Source organism: Sarcophilus harrisii, chromosome X (assembly GCF_902635505.1).
Source record: "Sarcophilus harrisii chromosome X, mSarHar1.11, whole genome shotgun sequence".
Taxonomy (NCBI): domain Eukaryota; kingdom Metazoa; phylum Chordata; class Mammalia; order Dasyuromorphia; family Dasyuridae; genus Sarcophilus; species Sarcophilus harrisii.
Genome location: NC_045432.1, coordinates 54,666,660 through 54,685,812, shown reverse-complemented (window position 1 = coordinate 54,685,812; position 19,153 = coordinate 54,666,660). Strand labels below are relative to the sequence as shown.

General features: G+C 53.4%; 1 protein-coding gene across 2 annotated transcripts in view; it reads right to left on the bottom strand.

The window, feature by feature from the left end:
• Positions 1-9,019: 9,019 nt before the first annotated feature.
• The window catches only part of LOC116420190 (ARL14 effector protein-like), an 81,574-nt gene continuing 71,440 nt past the window's right edge, over positions 9,020-19,153 (bottom strand). Inside the window, exons 1-4 of one of the 2 annotated variants that reach the window (XM_031944416.1) lie at positions 18,671-18,689; positions 13,111-13,155; positions 10,010-10,822; positions 9,020-9,224 (exon numbers count right to left, since the gene is read on the bottom strand). In XM_031944416.1, coding sequence (XP_031800276.1) covers positions 9,218-9,224; positions 10,010-10,758 — 756 coding nt within the window. In that variant the 5' untranslated portion in view covers positions 10,759-10,822; positions 13,111-13,155; positions 18,671-18,689 and the 3' untranslated portion in view covers positions 9,020-9,217. Of the gene's footprint in view, positions 9,225-10,009; positions 10,823-13,110; positions 13,156-18,670; positions 18,690-19,153 lie in introns of those variants that run through there. The other variant, XM_031944415.1, reaches the window with a different exon arrangement.

Sequence of the window (19,153 nt, the reverse complement as noted above, 5' to 3'; positions counted from 1 at the left end):
GGAGGGGGAAGGGGGAGGAAGGGAGAAAAATCTGGAACACAACCATCTCTGCATGGATATGGAAAATAAAAAGCTGTGGTCAAAGTAATTTCAATTTCCATGTCTCCCCTGGGCCTTTGTGAACAATTAAGGGAAAATTCGATGTAGTCTTGGGGCTCCTCCCTGAGAGGCAGAACTTGAATAGGGTAGAGTCCTCCTGGTTGGGGCAGAACCCTAAACTCTGGCTGTATGGCCAAGTTTTGCGCTGCCCCCTGTGTGAGGCGGGATTGCTCTCCCTCCAAATGTAGATCTTTCTATTTTATTTTGTTCACTCGTTTTCAGTCACGTCTGACTCATTGGGATCCTATTTGATTTTTTTTTTTTTACCTTTTAAAAACCCTTTCCCCTTCACTTATAGTTGGGAGGGCACAGGGGTACTCTATTGGATATGGTTGCCCAGAGCCCTGCTTGGATTCTGAATCGAAAGGAACTTTTTGCGATTAAAAGTCGACTTTGAGTTTATAAATAGTTTTTATTTTTTTTTTTTGTCTTTAAATGCTGTTACTCAAACAATACTTAATTCATTTGGTCTATGAAGACCTCTGGATAGCTTAACAATTCATCTACTATCACTCGACATGAAAGATTAAATTGGAGAAGTCATAAAGAATCCAAAATACAACAACATAACAAATAAAACTGTTTCAAGCAATTATTTGTCACCTTCCGGTGGATGTGATCTTATTATCACATTCAGTAATAGTTACACTTAAGTATTTTTTTTAAACCATCAAGCACTAACGACAACATGAAAAACAAGAAACTCCTGGTATTAGAGAATGAGGCTCCTTTTCCTTTTCCAAATCTAAAGATATTTCTGAACTGGCTATGGTGACAACTGAAGATGGAAAGATGGTGGGGCAGAGATCATTTCATCTGTTTTCTATGCAAAAAAATAAAATAAAATAAAATAAAATAAAATCCTAAAATGATGGAATCCGCTGGAGAGGATGTTGTCATTCCCAACACTGGAACCATCCGGTGACATCAGGGCCGTTCCATCTCTTTGCCCACTCCCTAAAACTCATTAGAGAAAAACAAAAAACAAAAAAACAAAAAAGCCAGTTCCGCCCTCCAAAGAAAAAGGGAGCCCAGTGTGGCCAGGACCTCACTCAGGAAACGCAAAGGGAAATGCGTTGACCAGCTCACCAGATTCATCCTCCACCTTGTTGTAAACCCACTTGCGATTCCGGCGACACTTGACCCCGCATTTCCTGGAGTTGCACCTGGGGCACGGGTAGAAGCAGCCTGCGCAATCCACCTGCAGGCAGTCGCACAGATCGATACCGTTGCAGATCAGCCTGCCTTTGCGATCATATTTTCTCCTGTTTTTCTTGGGCCCCATAAAGATTTTGGTGTGGTAGGAGAACACGTCGGGCCTCTGCCGAGGTGCCGGGCCAGGGTTTGCAGCGGCGCCCTGGGCCTCCTCCTCTTCCTCCTGGATTTCAGGCCCGGTCGCCGCCCCCTGGGCCGCTGGCTTTTTCCCTTTTAGGGATCCCACCTTCGGGGGCTCTTTTGCGGCCCTCTGCTCCATCTGCCTCGGAGCGGGCCCAGGCTTGTCTTCGATCTCCTCGGGGTTGGTGTCGGAGTCCTCGCTTCGCATCTCCACGTCAGCACTCATCCTGAACGATCTGGGGGCCGCGATGCTTCTCCCTCTGCTGTGGCAAGAGTCACAGGGATCTTAGGAAGGGAAACGGAGACAGGTCAGCAATAAAAACAAGTGAGCCTGTCGGGAAAGCCGACTGGGAGGGCAGGGAGGCCACCAATAGGGGGAAAATCACATTCGAGAGAGTATTTTGATTTGGAAAATACTGCTCTTTTTCTTGTGAAGATTCAACACGTTTGTGAGCCCTAGAACAGGGCTTCTTGCACTTTTTTCCACTCGTGACCTCTTTTTGCCCAAGAAATTTCTACACCATCCCGATATATAAATAGGTATAAAAAATCGAACATTGGGAGGATTCTGGGAAGATGGTGGAGTGGGTCAGTAAATCTCAAACTTTCCAGATTTCCCCCAAGAAGAGAACGAATTTACCCTCACTGTTAACATACAGGGTGAAAAATTAAGAACACCTGGGGCAGAACAGAGAGAGTCAAAAGAAAAATCCAGGCCAGGGATTAACTGGCATGAGGTGTAAACACCTCAGGGATAGCTCCACAAAAACAGCAACCCTGGGGCTAGCTGCAGCTATGGCTGCAGCCTCCACAGGAGTCACAAACTTTCACCTCTGGGCCTGCGGGAGACCTGGAGAGCTGGAGGCCTGAGTCCTGGAAAACTGATCGGGAATGCCAGGCCCAGCTGTGCTACTGAGACCTGCCCTGGGGGAGAAGGAACTGGCACACCAGGTGAGTGCAGAGACAGTGAGGCAGGGACACTGCTGGCTGTGGGCGTTTGCAGTAGAGGAGGAGCTCTTGGTATGGGGCTCCAGGTCAGAGGGGAGAGCTGAAGGAAAGCTGGAGGGGCCATGCCCCCATCCAAGATTACTGGTGCTTATACTAATGTTTCTCATTTTAAAAAAATGAATCAGCAAAAAAGAAAGACCCTCAACCGTAGAAACTTACTATGGGAACAGGGAAGACCTGGGTTCCTCTTCAGAGGAGGACATGGAAGTTTCAAAACAAAACAAAACAAAACAAAACAAAACAAAACAAAAAAGCTTCTTGTAATTCAAAGAGTAATGTTAAATGGCTCTCTGCCGGACAAAATTAATAGAACTCAAAAATGAATTTTAAAATCAAATAAGAGACATTGAGGAAAAACTTAGAAGAGAAGATATGGGAATAACTGGATTGCCTAAAAGTTGTGACCAAAAAAAGAACCTTGACACAACAATGCAAGAAAAAATCCCCCAAAATTGTCCTGGAGAGACAGAGCATGAGGGGAAAATAGAAATAGACAAAAACCCACAGATCACCAACTCAAAAATGTCCTTAGTGCTAAACGCGTGGGAATAGAATTTCTGTGTCTGTAGATATTCAAGCTTAAATCTGCACTGAGACCTTTAGGACAGTCTGCATGTAGCCACAAGTAGACCTCGGGGATTTTTGTGCAAGCAAAAAGGAAGGAAAATGATCATGTCCATGTATGCCTGCAAACTTGTCTCTATTAGGAGAGCAGAGTATTGCCCTCATTCAATCAATGAAGAAATCCTTGGGGTTTTGGTGCGAGAAGTTGGGGGCTGAGGATAGGGAAGGGGGGGTCGATCCCCAACTTACAGAGACGGTCCCGAATCCCCGGGGTGCTGGTTCCTCACTGTTATACTTACAGAAGACCCTTAGGGCGGTATGATCGGAAAGAGGCCTCTTGAAATAAAGGAAAAGGATAGGCCTTCCCAAGGACCTAAATCCAAACAAATTTTACCAAAAATCAAGAATGGGAGAAAGTGGGGCAAAACACTCTCTGGGAAACCTTCCTCGGAAATTAGTACTCTCTTCTCAAACCCACCCCCTCCACCCCTCCCCGTGGGGTCCAACATCTCCCCAATCCCTGGATCCCAGTGGGGCCTGTTCAGGGCTGGGCACCTGGGCCTCCCGGCCCAACTTTCTAATTGGGCCATTGACCCTCAGACAAGTGGCAGGGCAGGCACGGAAACATTCCCTCCAGGGGTTTCCCCACCAGGGCAGGGCCAAATCCCCCCGGTCAGGGCCCCCTTGCTCCCTATGGGGGCCGGGATAAGGGCTCCTAAAACACCCCTCTCCCCAAAGGGTCCCTCTCCTCCAAACCCCTATTTCCTTTATCTTCCTGGCCCAGGATTATCAACTCCCCCTTTGAACTTCGGTCCGTCCCTCCTTCAACCCACTCGCCCCCTCCCCCCCCATTGGATTGGTACTGCATCCCCACGGGCGGCGCCCCACCACCACCCTGGGCCCCCCTAAATTTAGGGCAATTAACCTTCCTCCACATGAACCCACTTCAAACCCCCACTGGCCCCCCCTTTTGCCACCCCCCCCAACCTCCCGCCAAAAAACGCCATTATCCCCATCCACCCAATAAACCTCCTCCCAAAACCTCAAACCCTTTCCCTCCCTCCCCCCTCCCTCCCCCCTGCCCCCCCCAACCCCGTCACCATTTTCCCTCAAGCATGGTGGGAACAAACCCCCTTCTTCTCCCTCAGTCTCTGTCTCTGTCTCTCCCCTCCCCTTCTTCTCCTCCACTTCTTCCACCCCTCCTCTCTCTCTCCCTTCCCCACTCAGGCCCAGGGTCCTCAGGAACTCGACACCTCAAACCTTTACACAAAAAAAAAATTTTGGGCCCCACTAAACCCAAAAACTGGGAGAAAGGGAAAACAGAAAACTCCATAAAAAAAAAGAAAACCCAAACATCTCTCCCAAAAACAAAATCATTAAACTGAAAAACCCCATTTATCTAAAAACCCTCTTTACAAACAAAAACCCCAAGAGAAAAACTTCACCTAAATTTAATTCATCATCAAACCCCTTCATTTTAAAAAAAAAAAAATCTAAAGTGTTGTAACCCAAATCCCTCAAACAATTACAAAAAACAACAAAATAATCCATTTTATTAAAACAAAACAAAAAAAAAACAAACATACTCCTCCCCCATTCCCTCTCCCCCCATCCCCCTCCCCCTTTCCACACATCTACCCCCCAAAACCCCAAAAACCTCCCCCCCCCCAAAATTATGACAAACCAACCCCCTTAAACTCCCGCCCCACCAAATTCAACCCCCCAAAAGCTCCCCCTTGGGAACTTCTCAAAACCTTCCCTGAGAAGGGGCCCACTCCCAAAACAAACCCTGGGGAACCAAAACTCCCCCTTGGGAAATCCTTTGGCAAAACCCTTTGAAAAAACTCTTCTCTACTTGCCCCCAAAAACCCTTTAAACCCCTCCTGTACAAAACAAGTCACTTTTAAAACACATTTAACCTTTCTTTCCTCACCTCCCTTTCTGTAAAATCCTTAAAAAAACCCTTCTGGCTAAATTCAGAAAAAATTTATTTCCAAGAAAAAATTGTATTTCCTTTCTTCATCCATCTTCCTCTTTCTTTTCTTTTCAACAAAAGCAAAAGCCCTAAGGAAATAATTTCAGTTTAATTTTTCCAAAAAATTAAATTCCCCCCCCCCCCTCCAGGGTCCCTGAAGCTCCCCTCTTGCCCCACAAGCAATCCCCCCTCAAAAAGGAGGGAAATTCGGCAGGGGACGCCCTTAAAATCCCTTTCCCCCCCTCCGCTTTTCCCCCTCCCAGCCCAAAACCAAAACCCTTCCTTCCCTCGCTTCCCCTTTCCCCCCAGCAGGCATGATTACCGGGGGCCACAGGTTGGGCGGGTCCCACCCCCCACCCCTCCCCTTCTCCCTCCCCGGGCCCTGCCCCCCCCCCCTCCCCCCCCTCCCCCCATTCCCCACCCCACCAAACACCCGGTTTCTTCCCCTTCCGAAACCTTCGTCCTCTTTTTCCCTCCCCCTCCCCCCTGACCCCCTCCCAAACCTTTTCCCTCCCCACACCCTTTCTGGCCCCAAACTTTCCAAACCCCCCTCACCCCCCACCCGCCACAACCCCCAAGTTTCTCTTTCCCCTCTCCCCTTCAAACCTTCCCCCCATTTCCCCACAAACCCCTCCCTTTCCCCCAAGAACCCCTCCCTCCCCTCTTTCTACCCCCCAAAGTCCTTTTTGGCTCCCCAAATGCCCCCCCCCACATCTTCCCCCAACCCCTTCCCTTTCTCCCCCTGTGGGCTTTCGCCTTAAAGACCCCCCCTCCCCTATTGCCTTTCAAAGAAGCTCCACCTCCTTTCCTGGCACTCGAGACCCTCTGAATGCCCTTCCCTGCCCTACCTTGTCTCGGGCCCCAAACCGAATTCCTCTTTTTCTGGAACTCCCCACCCTGCCCTCTCCCACATCTTCTGTGCCTTCGCTTATGTTGCCCACGCCCGGACCATCCTCTCTTCTCCTCACCCTGTCCGGGCCCATTCAGACCCCAGCTCCTCCACACGATCCCCCCCTCCCCCAAATGAAAAAGCCTGCTCTGTTTGTACCGGTCGTCCAGCTCGTTCCTTCTCTCTGTCTCCAGCTACTCATTGGGTAGCATTTTCAACATGACACTTAGCTCTGGGAATTACCCCAGGAAAGTCAGACTTGCGGTGGAAAGCCCGATGGCATTGGCAGAGGGACCCCAAGTTCTCCCGAGGTGTCCCACCCGAACGCACATTTCCTGCTTTGTCGGAAGGCTTCGGCATCCCCCACGGGGGCGAAAGCGGGAGTGAAGGCGATTCATAGGAACGATTTCCGTGGACTTTCTGCCTTTACGGCGTCTGGGCCGGCAGCGAATGATGGCGATCTGAGCAGGGCAGACCAGACTAAACAAAAGCCCGGTAGCAAAAGAGCCGTCGGCTTCTCTGTGTCGGGGCTTTAGACGTGGCCCGGTTCCGAGTGAAACCACAAGGCCTAAGTGCCAAAGGCGGCGAGCCACGGAGGCCAAAGTAACCGAGGTGGCCCGGCGCGGTGACGTGACCCCTCGGCGGCCCGGGCGACCCTGTGAGACTGGGCCTTGTGCAGTCAACAGGCCCGGGGTGGGTTGAGAAATCCCCGTGGACTGCTGCTCCAAGTGCCCACGGCCCAGCACGGACACAGGTCATGGTGGCCTGGGACTAGGCAACCTTTTGTGCCACGATAGCAGGAGGGCAGACCGAGGGAGAGCAGAGAGGGCAGAAAGGCCGAGGGGCTTTAGAGCAAAGGAGGGGATCGGATCGCTGAGCGAGGCCGATTCAGTGATCGTGTGGCCAGTCATCAGGCTGGGAGGGGCAGCTCTCTGGCCCGCTGAAGGGCAACGGGAGGGAGAGAAAGAAGGCCCCGTCCCTGCCCCCGAAGGCCTCCTGACCCTGTGGGGCTGGGGACAGGGAGGGGTCTGTACATATATATGTATACACACATCTACCTGGAGTATAAACACAGATGTGTGTATACATATATGTGCGCACACACACATTATATATATATATATTTGTATAGCTGGAGTGTGTGGTGTGTGCATGTGCATGTGTGTGTGTGTGTGTGTGTGTGTGTGCCCAGAGCGAACAGCAGGGATGCTCCAGGAGGTGGACTGTCCTAGGGTATGGGTCGGCTTGTGGCATTAATTGGGGAAGGTGGGTGGATATCAGGTCCATTGTCTGGGGGTGGGCACTACTGGAGTGCCACCTCAGTTGTTAAGCCAGGGCCCTAGCTGTCCCCCACCCAGTCGGGAGCGACCAGAGCTGCGGACGCCAAAGCTGTCGGGAGGCTTCTCCTGGCCGCCATCGCACCTATCTCTGTGCTGCTGCCTCCGCCTTCCCCTCTGATTTCCTCCCACATTCACTGTCCAACATTCACTTGGATGAGAGAAAATCTGCCCGAAGTAAAAACTGATCGTCCTTAATCGGTGACTCGTCTGGCTCCGGCGAAGGCCTCCGAGTCACGGCAGTGGATTGCGACGGCTGCGTACCAGAAGAGATCAGAGGGATCGGAGGAGCTCCCCTTTCTCTCGGATTTCTGCAGCCTCCATCCAGGGTCCTCATTACCACAGACGCTGCTCCCCCCTTTCCAAAGAATCACGGACTCTGAGAAGCGAAAGGGCCACGTGGCCTAGTGCGGCCCAGCCCAGAAGAGGATGACGTCCCTGACAAATGGCCATCAAGCCCCTGGGCGGGGAGAAGTTACCCTCCATTATGAAGGTGGGGGACGAAGTTTGCCAATGTAGCCTCACCAAGTGCATCTGGTTGGAAGCCTGTGTGTGACCGAGTGGTTTGGAGGAAGCACAAGATAATCACTCGTGTGTCAGGAGGACAGCATGTGTCCAACAGACAAGTTTGGAGAGGTTCCAATAGGAGGGACAGCCGCAGAAAGAACGACGGCGATAGAGGTGATGCTTTATTGTTGGCTTGGGTGACACATGCCCGCTCCGGTGATGTATGTAGTAAGAAATAGGGTGCACGTGGATGGAACTGGGTGAAGGCCCCGAAGGCTCCCCCAGGAGCCTGCTTCTGGGGCTCGTCTGGGACACACTGGTGCTTTTCCCACACTTGAGCCCCCGGCAGCCAGTGTTTGCTTGATATGGGATTTAGGATTTAGGGAGACTCGCCGAACCCCCGCCTCAGAGGGAGACATGTGGCCTCCATCTGGGCAGAAGGCACCTTGCCAGAACCAGCGGTATAAAAGATGCTTACCGGGACTTCTAGGAAGCAGGTTGCCGGTTCCTTTTGAGAGAGGGCTGCTGTTCATAGTTTGCTCCATTTGGCAGATAAATGTCACATCACACACATGGAGAAGTTTGTGTTTAGTAACCGAGGAAAGCGTTTGAAATAGTGGCTCTGCCTCTAAGCAGCTATCAGGCATCCCACCCTGCACCCTGTGCAGAAACTCCCCAGGTCCAGGACAGCCCTTTCCATTCCATGGAGCCAAATCCCCCTCTCCCCACGGTGTCCAGCCATCATGCCTGCTTCTGGCCCTCTGGGGTCAAAGAGCACAAAGGTCATCTCTCTCCCCCATGTCAACCCTCCAATGAGGGTGGCTAACCCTCCCCTCGAGGAGGGCAAGCAGGCTCTTCCCCCCTCCGGGTTTCCCCCCTCCATGCTCCTGAGACCAGGCTGCAGGCCCCGTCCCACCCCGTTTTCCTCCTGTGTGACCCCTCCTCCTTGTTCCTCTTGTGTGTCCACATGTGTTTCTGGTGTTCCCCTTCCTCTCTCCCTTGGCCCTCTTTCCAGAGTATGTGTGTGTGTGTGTGTGTGTGTGTGTGTGTTGCCCTGGGGACGAGGTAAGAGTCCAGCAGTCTCTAACATCAGAGGGTACATCTGGGCTTGCTCAGCCACAGGAGAGGCCCGGCTGGAGGCCCATTGCTCGATGGCCCTTCTCCGTATGCCAGGTGCCAACAGGAGCTGGAAGGAAGCTCCTGAGGGCAGGCGCTGTTTGAGCATTGCCCTCAGGTCCCAACCATTGAGCACAGGGCCTGGCACAGACCAGGTGCATCCTCACTATTTGTGCTGCAATGAATGTGACAATGTGTTAACTTCACAAATTTTTTTATTCTTTTTTATATGCTGTCAACTTAACAATATATATTCTTCTGTTATCGAATTTTATAACTATTTTAAATATATATGTCTATATATATATATATATATATATATTTTTTCCATTTCACAAGCTGCAGAAGAGAGACTCTGAGGTGAGTCGCAGGAAAATTCTGACTCCTTTAATACCTGAAAAAAAACAAAAGTAAAAAAAGAGGTCAGGACATGCATCTATATCACCACCTGGAAAACACCAAACACACAACGTACGACAGACAACTACATGACCACGGGTACACGACAAATACAAGCAAATGGCAGAAAGCATATTTCATCTTTGCTCTTCGTTGTTGTGGTTGTAATCCTGGCACTGATTGAATCAGGCAAGGGGGCTTTAGGGACCTGGAGAATTCTGCCCCGATCTAGTGCCACCCGAGGCTGGAAGGAGCAGGGCAGTAGCCCCGTGCCACTAGTCCCCAAAAGGCAGCTTTGGGCAGTAGAAAATCTGCAGGAAGATGGCCCCCTGGGGTCCCCTATGGGTGGAAGGCCTTAGGTTTTTTCCCTACATGTGGGCTCAAAGAAAAGGCATTTGGGAGGAGAGGGTGGGCAAGCTGTGCTGGTGCTCATGGCCAGGGGTCCTCAAACTTTTTAAATCAGAGGCCAGTTCACTGTCCCTCAGACTGTTGGAGGGCCGGACTGTAATAAAAACAAAAACTTTGTTTTGTGGGCCTTTAAATAAAGAAACTTCCTAGCCCTGGGTGAGGGGAATAATCGTCCTCCGCTGCCGCATCTGGCCCACGGGCCATAGTTTGAGGACCCCTGCTCATGGCAATGCTGCTGGGAAGCAGGAGGAGTCCTGATCACCAACCCAGCTCCTTGTCCAGATAGGGAAGCTCACCCGGGGAAAAGAAAAGAAATGCACACAGAGACACACAGAGACATGGACACTCAGCCACGTGGGGCTCAAGCCTTACTTAGCATGAGGAAAAGGGAAGGTCCTGACCACTTCTCCACCCTCCTCGGTAATGGCCTCGTAAATCCACTTGCGGTTGCGGCGGCAGGTGGGCCCGCACTTGGTAGAATAGCATTCAGGGCATGGGTAGAAACATCCCAGGCAATCAGTATCCAGGCAGTCACAGAGGTCTTCGCCATTCAGGGTCAGCCTTCCTTTATTGTCGTACTTGTGCATCCCTTTCTTCCCCCGTGGAAGCTTCACAGATGGTTGAGCAAATTGTTGGCCACCTTGGCTCTGAGAACCAGAACTGGTGCCCAAGCCGGCAGTGCCCTCCTGGCGAGCTTGGCCGCGGGGACCAGCTTTGCCACGGGCCCCGGCTTGAACTTGGGCCCCAGCTTGGCCTTGGACTCTGGCTTGGCCTTGGGCCCTGGCTTGGCTTTGGGCCCTGGTTTGGGCTTGGGTCCCGGCTTGGCCTTGGACCGCAGCTTGGCCTTGGGCCCCGGCTCGGCCGACAGCCTTTTTGGTGGAACCACGGGGGCGGCCACGGCGACGGCGGCCAGTGCTGGTGGAAGGGGTGGCAGCAGCGCCACTCTTGGATTCTTCTTCCTGGACAGGCTTCTTCTGCTCTTCTTGCTTCTTAGCTTCAACTTTCACCTGAGGCTCTGATTTCACCACTTGCTTCTTGGCTGCCTTCTGCTCCTTCTTGGTGGCACCCACTGATTTACTCCCAACCTCCTCCTTCTTCTTGGCTTTAGCCCTGGTAAACATTTTCGCTCAGTGGAAAGGCAGCTTCTCTTGCTGCCTCAGCAGGCTTGGAAGTTGGCTGTGGGACCTTGGGAAGGATAGCATGCATATAGGGTCACTAGAGGCGTGTGTATGTATGCTACAGTGGAGGGATATAGCATTCAGGAATCAAGAAAGCTCACAGGTCTCAACGTGGGTCTGTATAAAGAGGGGTCCTTGAGTACCTCCCCAAAGGGAGACAGGGAGGAGGGGGGGAAACCAGGCTGAAAGGGTGAGCCAGGCCTGGCTCAGGCCCCATCTCCTCTCTCCCCTTTGTTCTTTCCCTCCTTCCCAATACTCCTTCCCTCATCTGGCTTCCAAGGACTTACCGGGACCATCACAGCAGCTGGCACAAAGTCCCGAACGGGCTCCCCTGGCCTCCCCGCCAATCTCCACTTGCTCTCTGTCTGCCTGCCTCCCGCTTTCCCTGGCTCCCCACTTGGGATCATCCCTTCTCCCAGCTCTGGATGGAAAGAGGCAGCCTGCTGCCGCCACAGCTACTGCTCTTCCTCCTCTTCTTCCTCCCCTCCTAGGCCATCATCTGGCCCATCGCCCCTGGGCTTCGGGAAGCCCCCCTGTGACCTCCAGTCAGACTCCCTTCCATCTCCCTTGACCTATTCAAGCAACATTTTTTTCTCCCCCTCCCCCCCACTTAAGAGCTGAGCTGAGGAAACCAAGCTTTCCCTAGGGCTAAGGGGGAGGGACTGGGGAGAAAGCCTTCCCTGAGACCACCCAGCCTTCTCTCCAACTGAAAGCACAGCCCCGGGGTGGCGGAGGGGCCGGTGGGATCCCAGGGATGACACTGGGCAGCCCCCAGCACCAAGGGGCCAGGGCAGGAAGGCCACCCCACCCCCGCCCCTGCTTCCTACAGTAAAGGCCAGAGCTGGAGGGAAGAGGCGCTTTTCAGAGAAAGCCATGGAAGCTCCGGGGCAAGCTGGGTTAGGGACTGGAGCTATGGTTCCCTTGCCTTGGGGGATCCCAGGTGAGGGGGTCCCCCTGTGACTCCTCCCTTAGGAGGCGGGCACTTTCTCCCCAAGGAGATGCGCTTAGAGCAGAGGGAGCCCAGTCAGGGAGCGGGGAGGCCCCAAATCAGACTGACGGGGAACTGGGAACCCTGGAGCCAAATAAGCAAAGAGACTGCAAGGGGGGTGATGTCCCTCTGTGCCGCTTAAGTTTCGGGGCGCAGAGAGCCCTTTGTATTGGAGGTGGAGGCCCTGGCCTGGGGGCGACCTGAGAGGCAGTAGCTTGCCCAAGGCAAGACACCCCAATGTGGGGATTGGAGCTTCATTGTAAGCTAGGGCTTGTACTGGGAGAGGGAGGGGTGATAACTAATGGGGGGGACGGGAACGTCATCTAAAATGCCCCTCAGTGCGCCCGCTCACAGACCAGCTTTGGAGGAGCGCTCCGTCCCATGGGGCTGGACAAGCCGCTGTTTCCACTGGGGGACGGAAGGGGGATGCTGGGAATCACCAGACACAAACAGCCAGGTCCCTTTAGCCGCCCAGCCGGGGAAGGAAAACGTGCAAAGGGACTGGCAGGGCCACGCGGGCGCCGCCGACTTAAACACGCATGCTCCTGCGTGTTTAGCCTGCAGAAAAGCCACCATTTCACCCAAGCAAGACCCGAGGTCGGAGCTGCTCTCGGACACTGCGGGAGCCTGGACGGGTCGTTTCCCATCTGCCTCAGTTTGTAAAATGTAAAATGGGGATCAGAGGAGCAGAGGCAAAAGGAGATCTTGGCAGAGGACTTGCTCTCCTCAGGGCCCGGCCCATGCGAGGTGTGAGTAAGAGCTGGTTCCCTTCCCTTGCCCTTGCCCTGAGAACTGAAAAGTGGACAAAGGGGAGGCTGGGAAGAGGCTCCCTAACCTGACGCTTTGGGATGAAAGTCCCAAGAGCAGTTTTGCACTTCTTCCCTCTCTGAGTGAAAAGCAACAAGTCTGTTCTGAGATGGGGTTCTGTGGGGCTCGCCAGCCTGGTCCTGGGGTACGTGATCCCCCAAAAGGCTAAGGCGGGCTCCTGGAACCCTCCCCTATCTAGTGAGAGGAGCCACCCTGTTTCATCCGGACCCTTTCCCTCAGGTGCTGACTGAGCCCCTGCAGAGGCAATGGGCGGGGGCCGGGGGGAGCCACGGCTGGGCTCAGAGGGAGATTCTCCCCCTGCCTCGGGGCCAAGGTCAGCCACCCAAAGAAAATCTGGGCTCCCCGGGCCAGGCCCTGGGGAGGGAGGGAGAGGAGGAGGGCCGGCAGGGAATGGCCACTGACGGGCTTCTGACCCCGAGGGCCGAGGCCCAGCTCTTGCCCCCCACCACATCTGGGCTTTAAGCTCTAGGGTAACTTGCCTTTGGAGTCTTCTCCCAGGCTAAGCTTTCTCCTCTCGAACAAACCTGGAACAAAAACAGAAGCAGGGTCAGCGAGCGGGTTTGTGCCAAACCAGGAGCGCCCCCACCGGGGCCTCGCCAGAGCCTCCCAGTCCGGGAGACCCCAGAGGGAACCACCGCCAGAGTGCATGCCCTCCCAGTCGAAGGCCAGACCGGCGGGCAGAGGGTGCCCACTCTGGGCGGGGCCCAGGCCGAGCCACAGGAGAACTGACCTGCTCTGGCCCTCAGGGAGCTTACCTTCTGCTGAGGGGGGGGTTCCGCCTCGCCTCGGGGGAGGAAACAAAGCCCACCTCCTGGGGAGGCCCGAATGGTTCCAATTCTCACCTCCCAGTAGCCCACCCATCCAAGTCGTGAATTCTTGGGGCTCCTACCCATTCCTTTTCTACAAGGGGAAACAGGCCCAGAGAGGCCCAACACTCTCCTGACTCTCATGCGCTTCTCCGACTGCAGGACTAGGGCCAGGACCCAGATTTCCTGCTTCTGCATTCAGTCTTCTGTCTGTCTGGCACTGGGTAGATGGAGGCTTTAAAGAAGAGACCCCAAGATCCAAAGAAACCACTTTTTCAGGGGCTGGGCCCTTTGGGGGAAAAGGAATGGGCCCCCAGACCACTTAGACTTGGACGGGAAATGGAGAAAAGCAGGGGGGAGAGGGGGAGGGAAGGGGGGGCAAGGAGAAATTACAAGTGGGAGGGAGGGGGGGAGGAAGAGGGGGAAAGGGGAGGAGGGAAAAGAGGGAGTGGGAAGGGAAAGGAAGGGGTGGGAAAAGGGAAAAGGGGAAGCAGGGGGAGGAGGGGTTAAAACCAAGGGGGGAGGGGAATGGAAGCAAATAGGGAGAAGGGGAGGGGAAGAGAAGGGAAAAGGTGGGGGGGGTGAAAGGAAAAGAGGTACCTTTTGGCTCAGGGCTGCCTTCTGCTGGGGTCCCCTCCCTCCCCATTGGGGATGATCCCCCTCCCCCGTGGCCCATTGGTGGGAAAATGGGGGCCTCCCGGAGCCCCAAACCTCCCTGTTTGTTCCCTCCGGAAGAAAGGAAGACCTCTCCTTTGCCCCCCTGGGGGTAAAGGAGGGGGGGGCGGCGAGGGGTTTAGGGGGGCAACAGGGGCCCGGTGCCTGCCCCAGGACTAAGCAGAAGGTGGCCATTGGGGCCCAAAAAACTATTTGTTTTACATTGGGGAAACGGGCCCATTGAGGGGGTGGCCTCTAACTAATTGATCTTGGAAGGAAAGAGGAAAGAGGGGAGGGAGGAAAGGGGGGAAGGAAAAGAGGAAAGGGAAAAAAAAGGGAGAGGGGGGGAAGGGAGGGAAAGGGGAAGGGAAAGAGAGGGAAAAGGGAGGAAACAGAAGGAGGGCGGAAAGGAGAGGAAGAGGATGGGAAAAAAGGAGAAAAAAGGGGAAGGGACAGGGGGAGGAAGGTAAAAAGGTTGGGAAGGATGGAAAAAAATGGAAGGAAAAGGAATGGGGAAGGAAAAAGAAGAGAGGGAAAAGTGGGGGCGAACGAAAAAGGTCTGGTCTTGGGCGCTTAAATGCCTCAGGGTCCTATCCCCATCCTCATTTGGGGTTTTGATCCCCCAATCATTCCCTGGACCCATGGATTGAGGAGAAATGGGCCTACCTGTGGCAGGGTCCTCAGAACCTCCTGTTGGTGTTCCCTCCAGGGAGAAAGGAAGGAGCCTCCTGCCCCCTGGGGATAAAGGGGATGGGGCAGGAAGGGGCTGGCGGGCGGCCCCACAGGGGGTGAACCCCAAAAGGGCCCGTGTGCCTCCCCCCAGCAGGCGTAAGACAGAGAGGCCCTGGCATCATGGGACCCAAAAAGGGGAAAATCTTAAAATTTTTGTTTTATCTTGGGAAAATGGGAAAGCAGGGAGGGGAAAAAAGGGAGGGGGGTGGGGAAGGAAAAGAAATAAACATTTGGGAAAGGGGAAAAGGGAGGAAGAAAGAAAAGGGAAAGGGAGGCCAAAAGGGCAAAAGGGGGGATGGGAAAAGAGAGAAAGAAAAGGAAACGGGGAGAGGGAAGAAAAAAGGGTTAGTGGAGGGAAAGAATGGGGAACAAAGGAAGAAAGGGAAGGGAAGGGGGGGTGGGGCAGAACGAAAAGAAAGGCGGCTGATGGGAAAAAAGGTGGCCCTTGCCCCCACCTCCCCATGGGGTTATGGGCCCATATCTTTCCCGTGGAAAATGGGGAAAATAACCACCTGTGGAGGGTAGAAGGGGATTCCTCCAGGGAAAGAAAAAGGAGAGTTCCCGGGGAAAAGGGGATGGGGAGGAAGGGAAGGGGAGGGAGGGAGGCAGCCCAGAGAGGGCCCCTTTCTGTCTCAGGTGGTAAAACTGAGGGCCCTGGCTATCATGGGACCCAAGGAAATTCCCTTTTGTTTTATTGGGGAAAATGGGGCCCTTGAGGGGGGAAACCCCTGCCTTTGATCTTTGGGAAGGAAAGAGAAAAGCGGGGAAGGGGAGGGGAAGGAGGGGGGTGGAAGAAAGGGGAAGTAAAGAGGGGAGAGGAGAGGGGGGGGAAGCAAGGAAAGGGGAAAAAGGAAAGGAAGGCGAAAAGACGGAAAGGAAGGAAAAATGGGAAAAAGGAGGAAAAAGGGGGAAACAGGGAAAAAGGGGGGATGGGTGGAGAAAGAATGGAGAGAACAAAATAGGGAATGAAGGGGAAGAGAGGAAGAAGAGAAGGGGAAAAGGTGGGAGGGGTAGAATAGAAAAAGATGGTACCTTGGTCTCAGAGCTGCCTAAAATGCCTGCATGGTGGTCCCTTATCCCCCATCCTCTCCATTTGGGGTTATGATCCCCATATGCTATTCCCTGTGGACCCATTGGATGAGGAGAATGGGCCTACCTTGGGGGGGCTCCTCAACCTCCTGTGGTGATCCCCCAAAGAAAAACCTGCTCTCCCCCTGGGGATAAAGGATGGGGCAGGGAAGGGGCTGGCAAAAGGGGCCCCAAGGGGGCCGGAAGGGCCCTGGTGCTGCTTGCCCCAGGACGTGTGGAGAGCCTGGTTTGGTCCCGGGCTTCTATTTTTTATGGGAAACTGGGCCCAGGGGGGAAAGGACTTGCCCTGTCTCACACTGATAGAAAAGTCTTGGGAGTCATAGGGGCCGGAAAGGAAGGGAAGAAGGAGGGAAGGAGGGAAAGTAAAAGGGGGGATCAAAGGTTCGGGGGGTCCAATGGTTCAGAAAAGCTCCTTTCAGGCAAAAACTGAGGCCCAAATGGGAAGCCTGCCCTCTCTTGTAGGGTTTCTGGAAAAGGTTTGGGAGGGATCGGAAAGGGAGGAAAAGGGAGAGGAAAGGAAAGGAAGGAAGGGAAAGGAAAAGGGAGGAAAGGGAAAGGGGAAATGGAAGGGAAGGGGAGGGGAGGGAAAAAGGGAGAAAGAAGAAAAAGGGGGGGATAGAGGGAGGGGGGCAGTGGGGAAGGGAGAGGGAAAGGGAGGGAAAGGGGAAAGGGAAAAAGGGAAAGAGGGGGGGAAAAAGGATGGAGGAAAAAGGGGGAAAAGGGAGGGAGGGGGGGGGAAAAGGGAGGAGAAGGGGAGGTGGGGGGACAGGGAAAAGGAAATGGGGGGAAAGGGGGAAAAGGAAAGGAGAAAGAAGGGAAAAAGGGAGGGGAATTGAAGAGAGGGACCTCCCCGGAATTCAAATACGGGCCTTTCCCATTTCCCATTTGGGGTTTGACCCACCTGTTCCTTTTTGTGGGATGGGGAAAAAGGCCACCCTGGAGGGTCCTGGCCCCCCTGTTGGTTTGGGGGGAAGGAACCCCCCCAAAGGGTGGGGCAAACTCGGGGGGGCAGGATTTTCAACGTAAACTCAAACCTCCCTTTGCCCCCCTTTTTGGGTGGGGGGGGTCCTTTCCCTTTCAAGTTTAATAATCCCCCTTCATCAAGGTTTTCAATTTATTTAAATGTGATTGATTTAAATTATTTTTAATGAAGGCACAAATTAAAATAAAATGGTATCCTGTCCCCCAACAGAATGCCCTCTGTAAGGGAATCCCCTTCCCCCATGCCCGACCTTACCCCCGGGGCACCTGGTTCCCAGGTTTGGCCTGGTCGCAGCCCCCGGGAGGAAAAGCGGGCCAGCAACCTTAGACCAGAACACCCAGTTGGGGAAACCCCAGCACTTCTTTCCCAGGTTTCTATAGGGACCCACCCCCCCGGGGGGGGATGACAAATGAAATCTCTCTTCAGAGGGCATTTAAGGGGAGGGACAAAGAAACCCCTTTCCCAGGACCCAGGGTTCCTTCAAAAAGAAACAGGTTGAGGAAGGAATGGGAATAGTTTAAGGTTGCGCTGGGAATAAATGTCAGAAAAATTTAACCCCCCCACCCCCGGTCTCAAGAGATGTTTCCGGGTGTTAATTTGTTTTCAAGGAATATGGAAAGGGATGGAAGGTAAATAGAGGGGATCTAGGAGAGTGCCAGCCAGTTCAGATCCCCAAAACCTCCTGCTGATGCTCCGGAATATATCCACTTCCTACAAGGCTGGTTTCCAGCAGAAAATTCTCTGGAATGAGTCAGAGGATTTGGTGTTGTGGCAAGGGGATTTGGCTAGAAGATCAGGCAGATTTTTTTCAGCAATCCAGCCCCCCAACCCCCAGTTCTAGCTCCTAGCATGAGACTATGCACCCAGTAGGGGCTTTTTAATAAACATTCAATCCAATGAACACATCATTGCCTAGAGAGCTTGTGGAAGGAGCTCTAGTCCTTCCAAATCACTCCTCGGTGCCTTTCTCCAGTAAAAGAAAGGAAAAACCAGGTATTGCCAGCTGAATGAGAGAAGGCTGAATTCCCATTTGATCTAGCAACACGTTTGTTTTTGGTCTGATGTGCAGGACAATCAGCCTGTTTCCTCCTGTCCTGATCCTGGATGGATGGACCCTCTGCAGGACCCCCTCGTGCAGTCTACGAGCCCAACAGGTAGACGGTAAGAGGCTCTTGTCAGCCAGCCAAGGGGGACAGGTGGTTGGGGGGGATGTGATAAGAGTACCAGGCAGGGGGCTGGCAGGCAGCTAAGGACCTTGCCTCAGCCAGGTAGGGTCTCCCCCTCCTGGCCGGCAGTAGACAAAGGGTCATCCCCCTCAGCCCCGAGCCCCTCTCCTCTTACTCCCTGAGCTCCAGATAATCCGGGGGGGTCTCTTTATCTATTTCCTTATTAATCAATAAATAACATCTCTACCTCTTTTTCCATGATTCACCTAGATGCAGAGCCCTCATCCTTTCATGAAATATCATTTATATAACAATCAAATACAATAACAATTAATCATCTCGAACACTATCCTCTTCTGTTAAATAATCCCCCGTTGAATGCTTTGCAGAAGCCCCTCCCCAGCCCTGGTTGGCCAAGGGGCTATATGAGTTGAGGCCTTGCCAGGCCTGCGAATTCTAAGGCAGCAGCTTTCACTCAATCCCTGCATAAAAAACAACCATAATGGCTTCAGTACCCCTAGAAGCTCCTTTTCCAGCTCTGCCCCCCCCGGACCCAAGCATCTTGGCCCTCCCACCCAGAGGATGGAGAAGGATGAGAAATATGGCCTACCTTTTTCAGGAGGCCCTCAGAGACTCCCTGCCTCGAGGTCCTCTGATGACAGAAAGGAAGAAATCTGCTCTGCCCTCTAGGGATAAAGGGATGAAAGGTGGGCACAGGAAAGGGCAGAGAAAGAGAAAGGGTGGGAGACAGAGGGGCAGCCACAGGGAGAGAGAAGAGCAGAGGGAGAGCCAGATGTGCTGCTCTGCCCCCAGCAGGGAGAAGGCGGAGTTATGACTGGATGGAGCCTTACACAGTCATCCAGGAAAGCCTCCTCCTTTCAGAGGGGAAGAAACTGAGGCCGGGGAAGAGAAAGGACTGCCCCTTGCTCACAGGAAAATAAATATCAGAAGCCAAATTTGCAGCTCCAGCCTCCAGCTCCACAAAAGGAGCCAGCCATCTCTTATTCCTGTTTCTTAGCTCCCCCTATTCTAGGAAACACAATGGTTGCACCTGTTGCATTAAGTACCTACTACGTGTTTGCTCCGAGCAAAG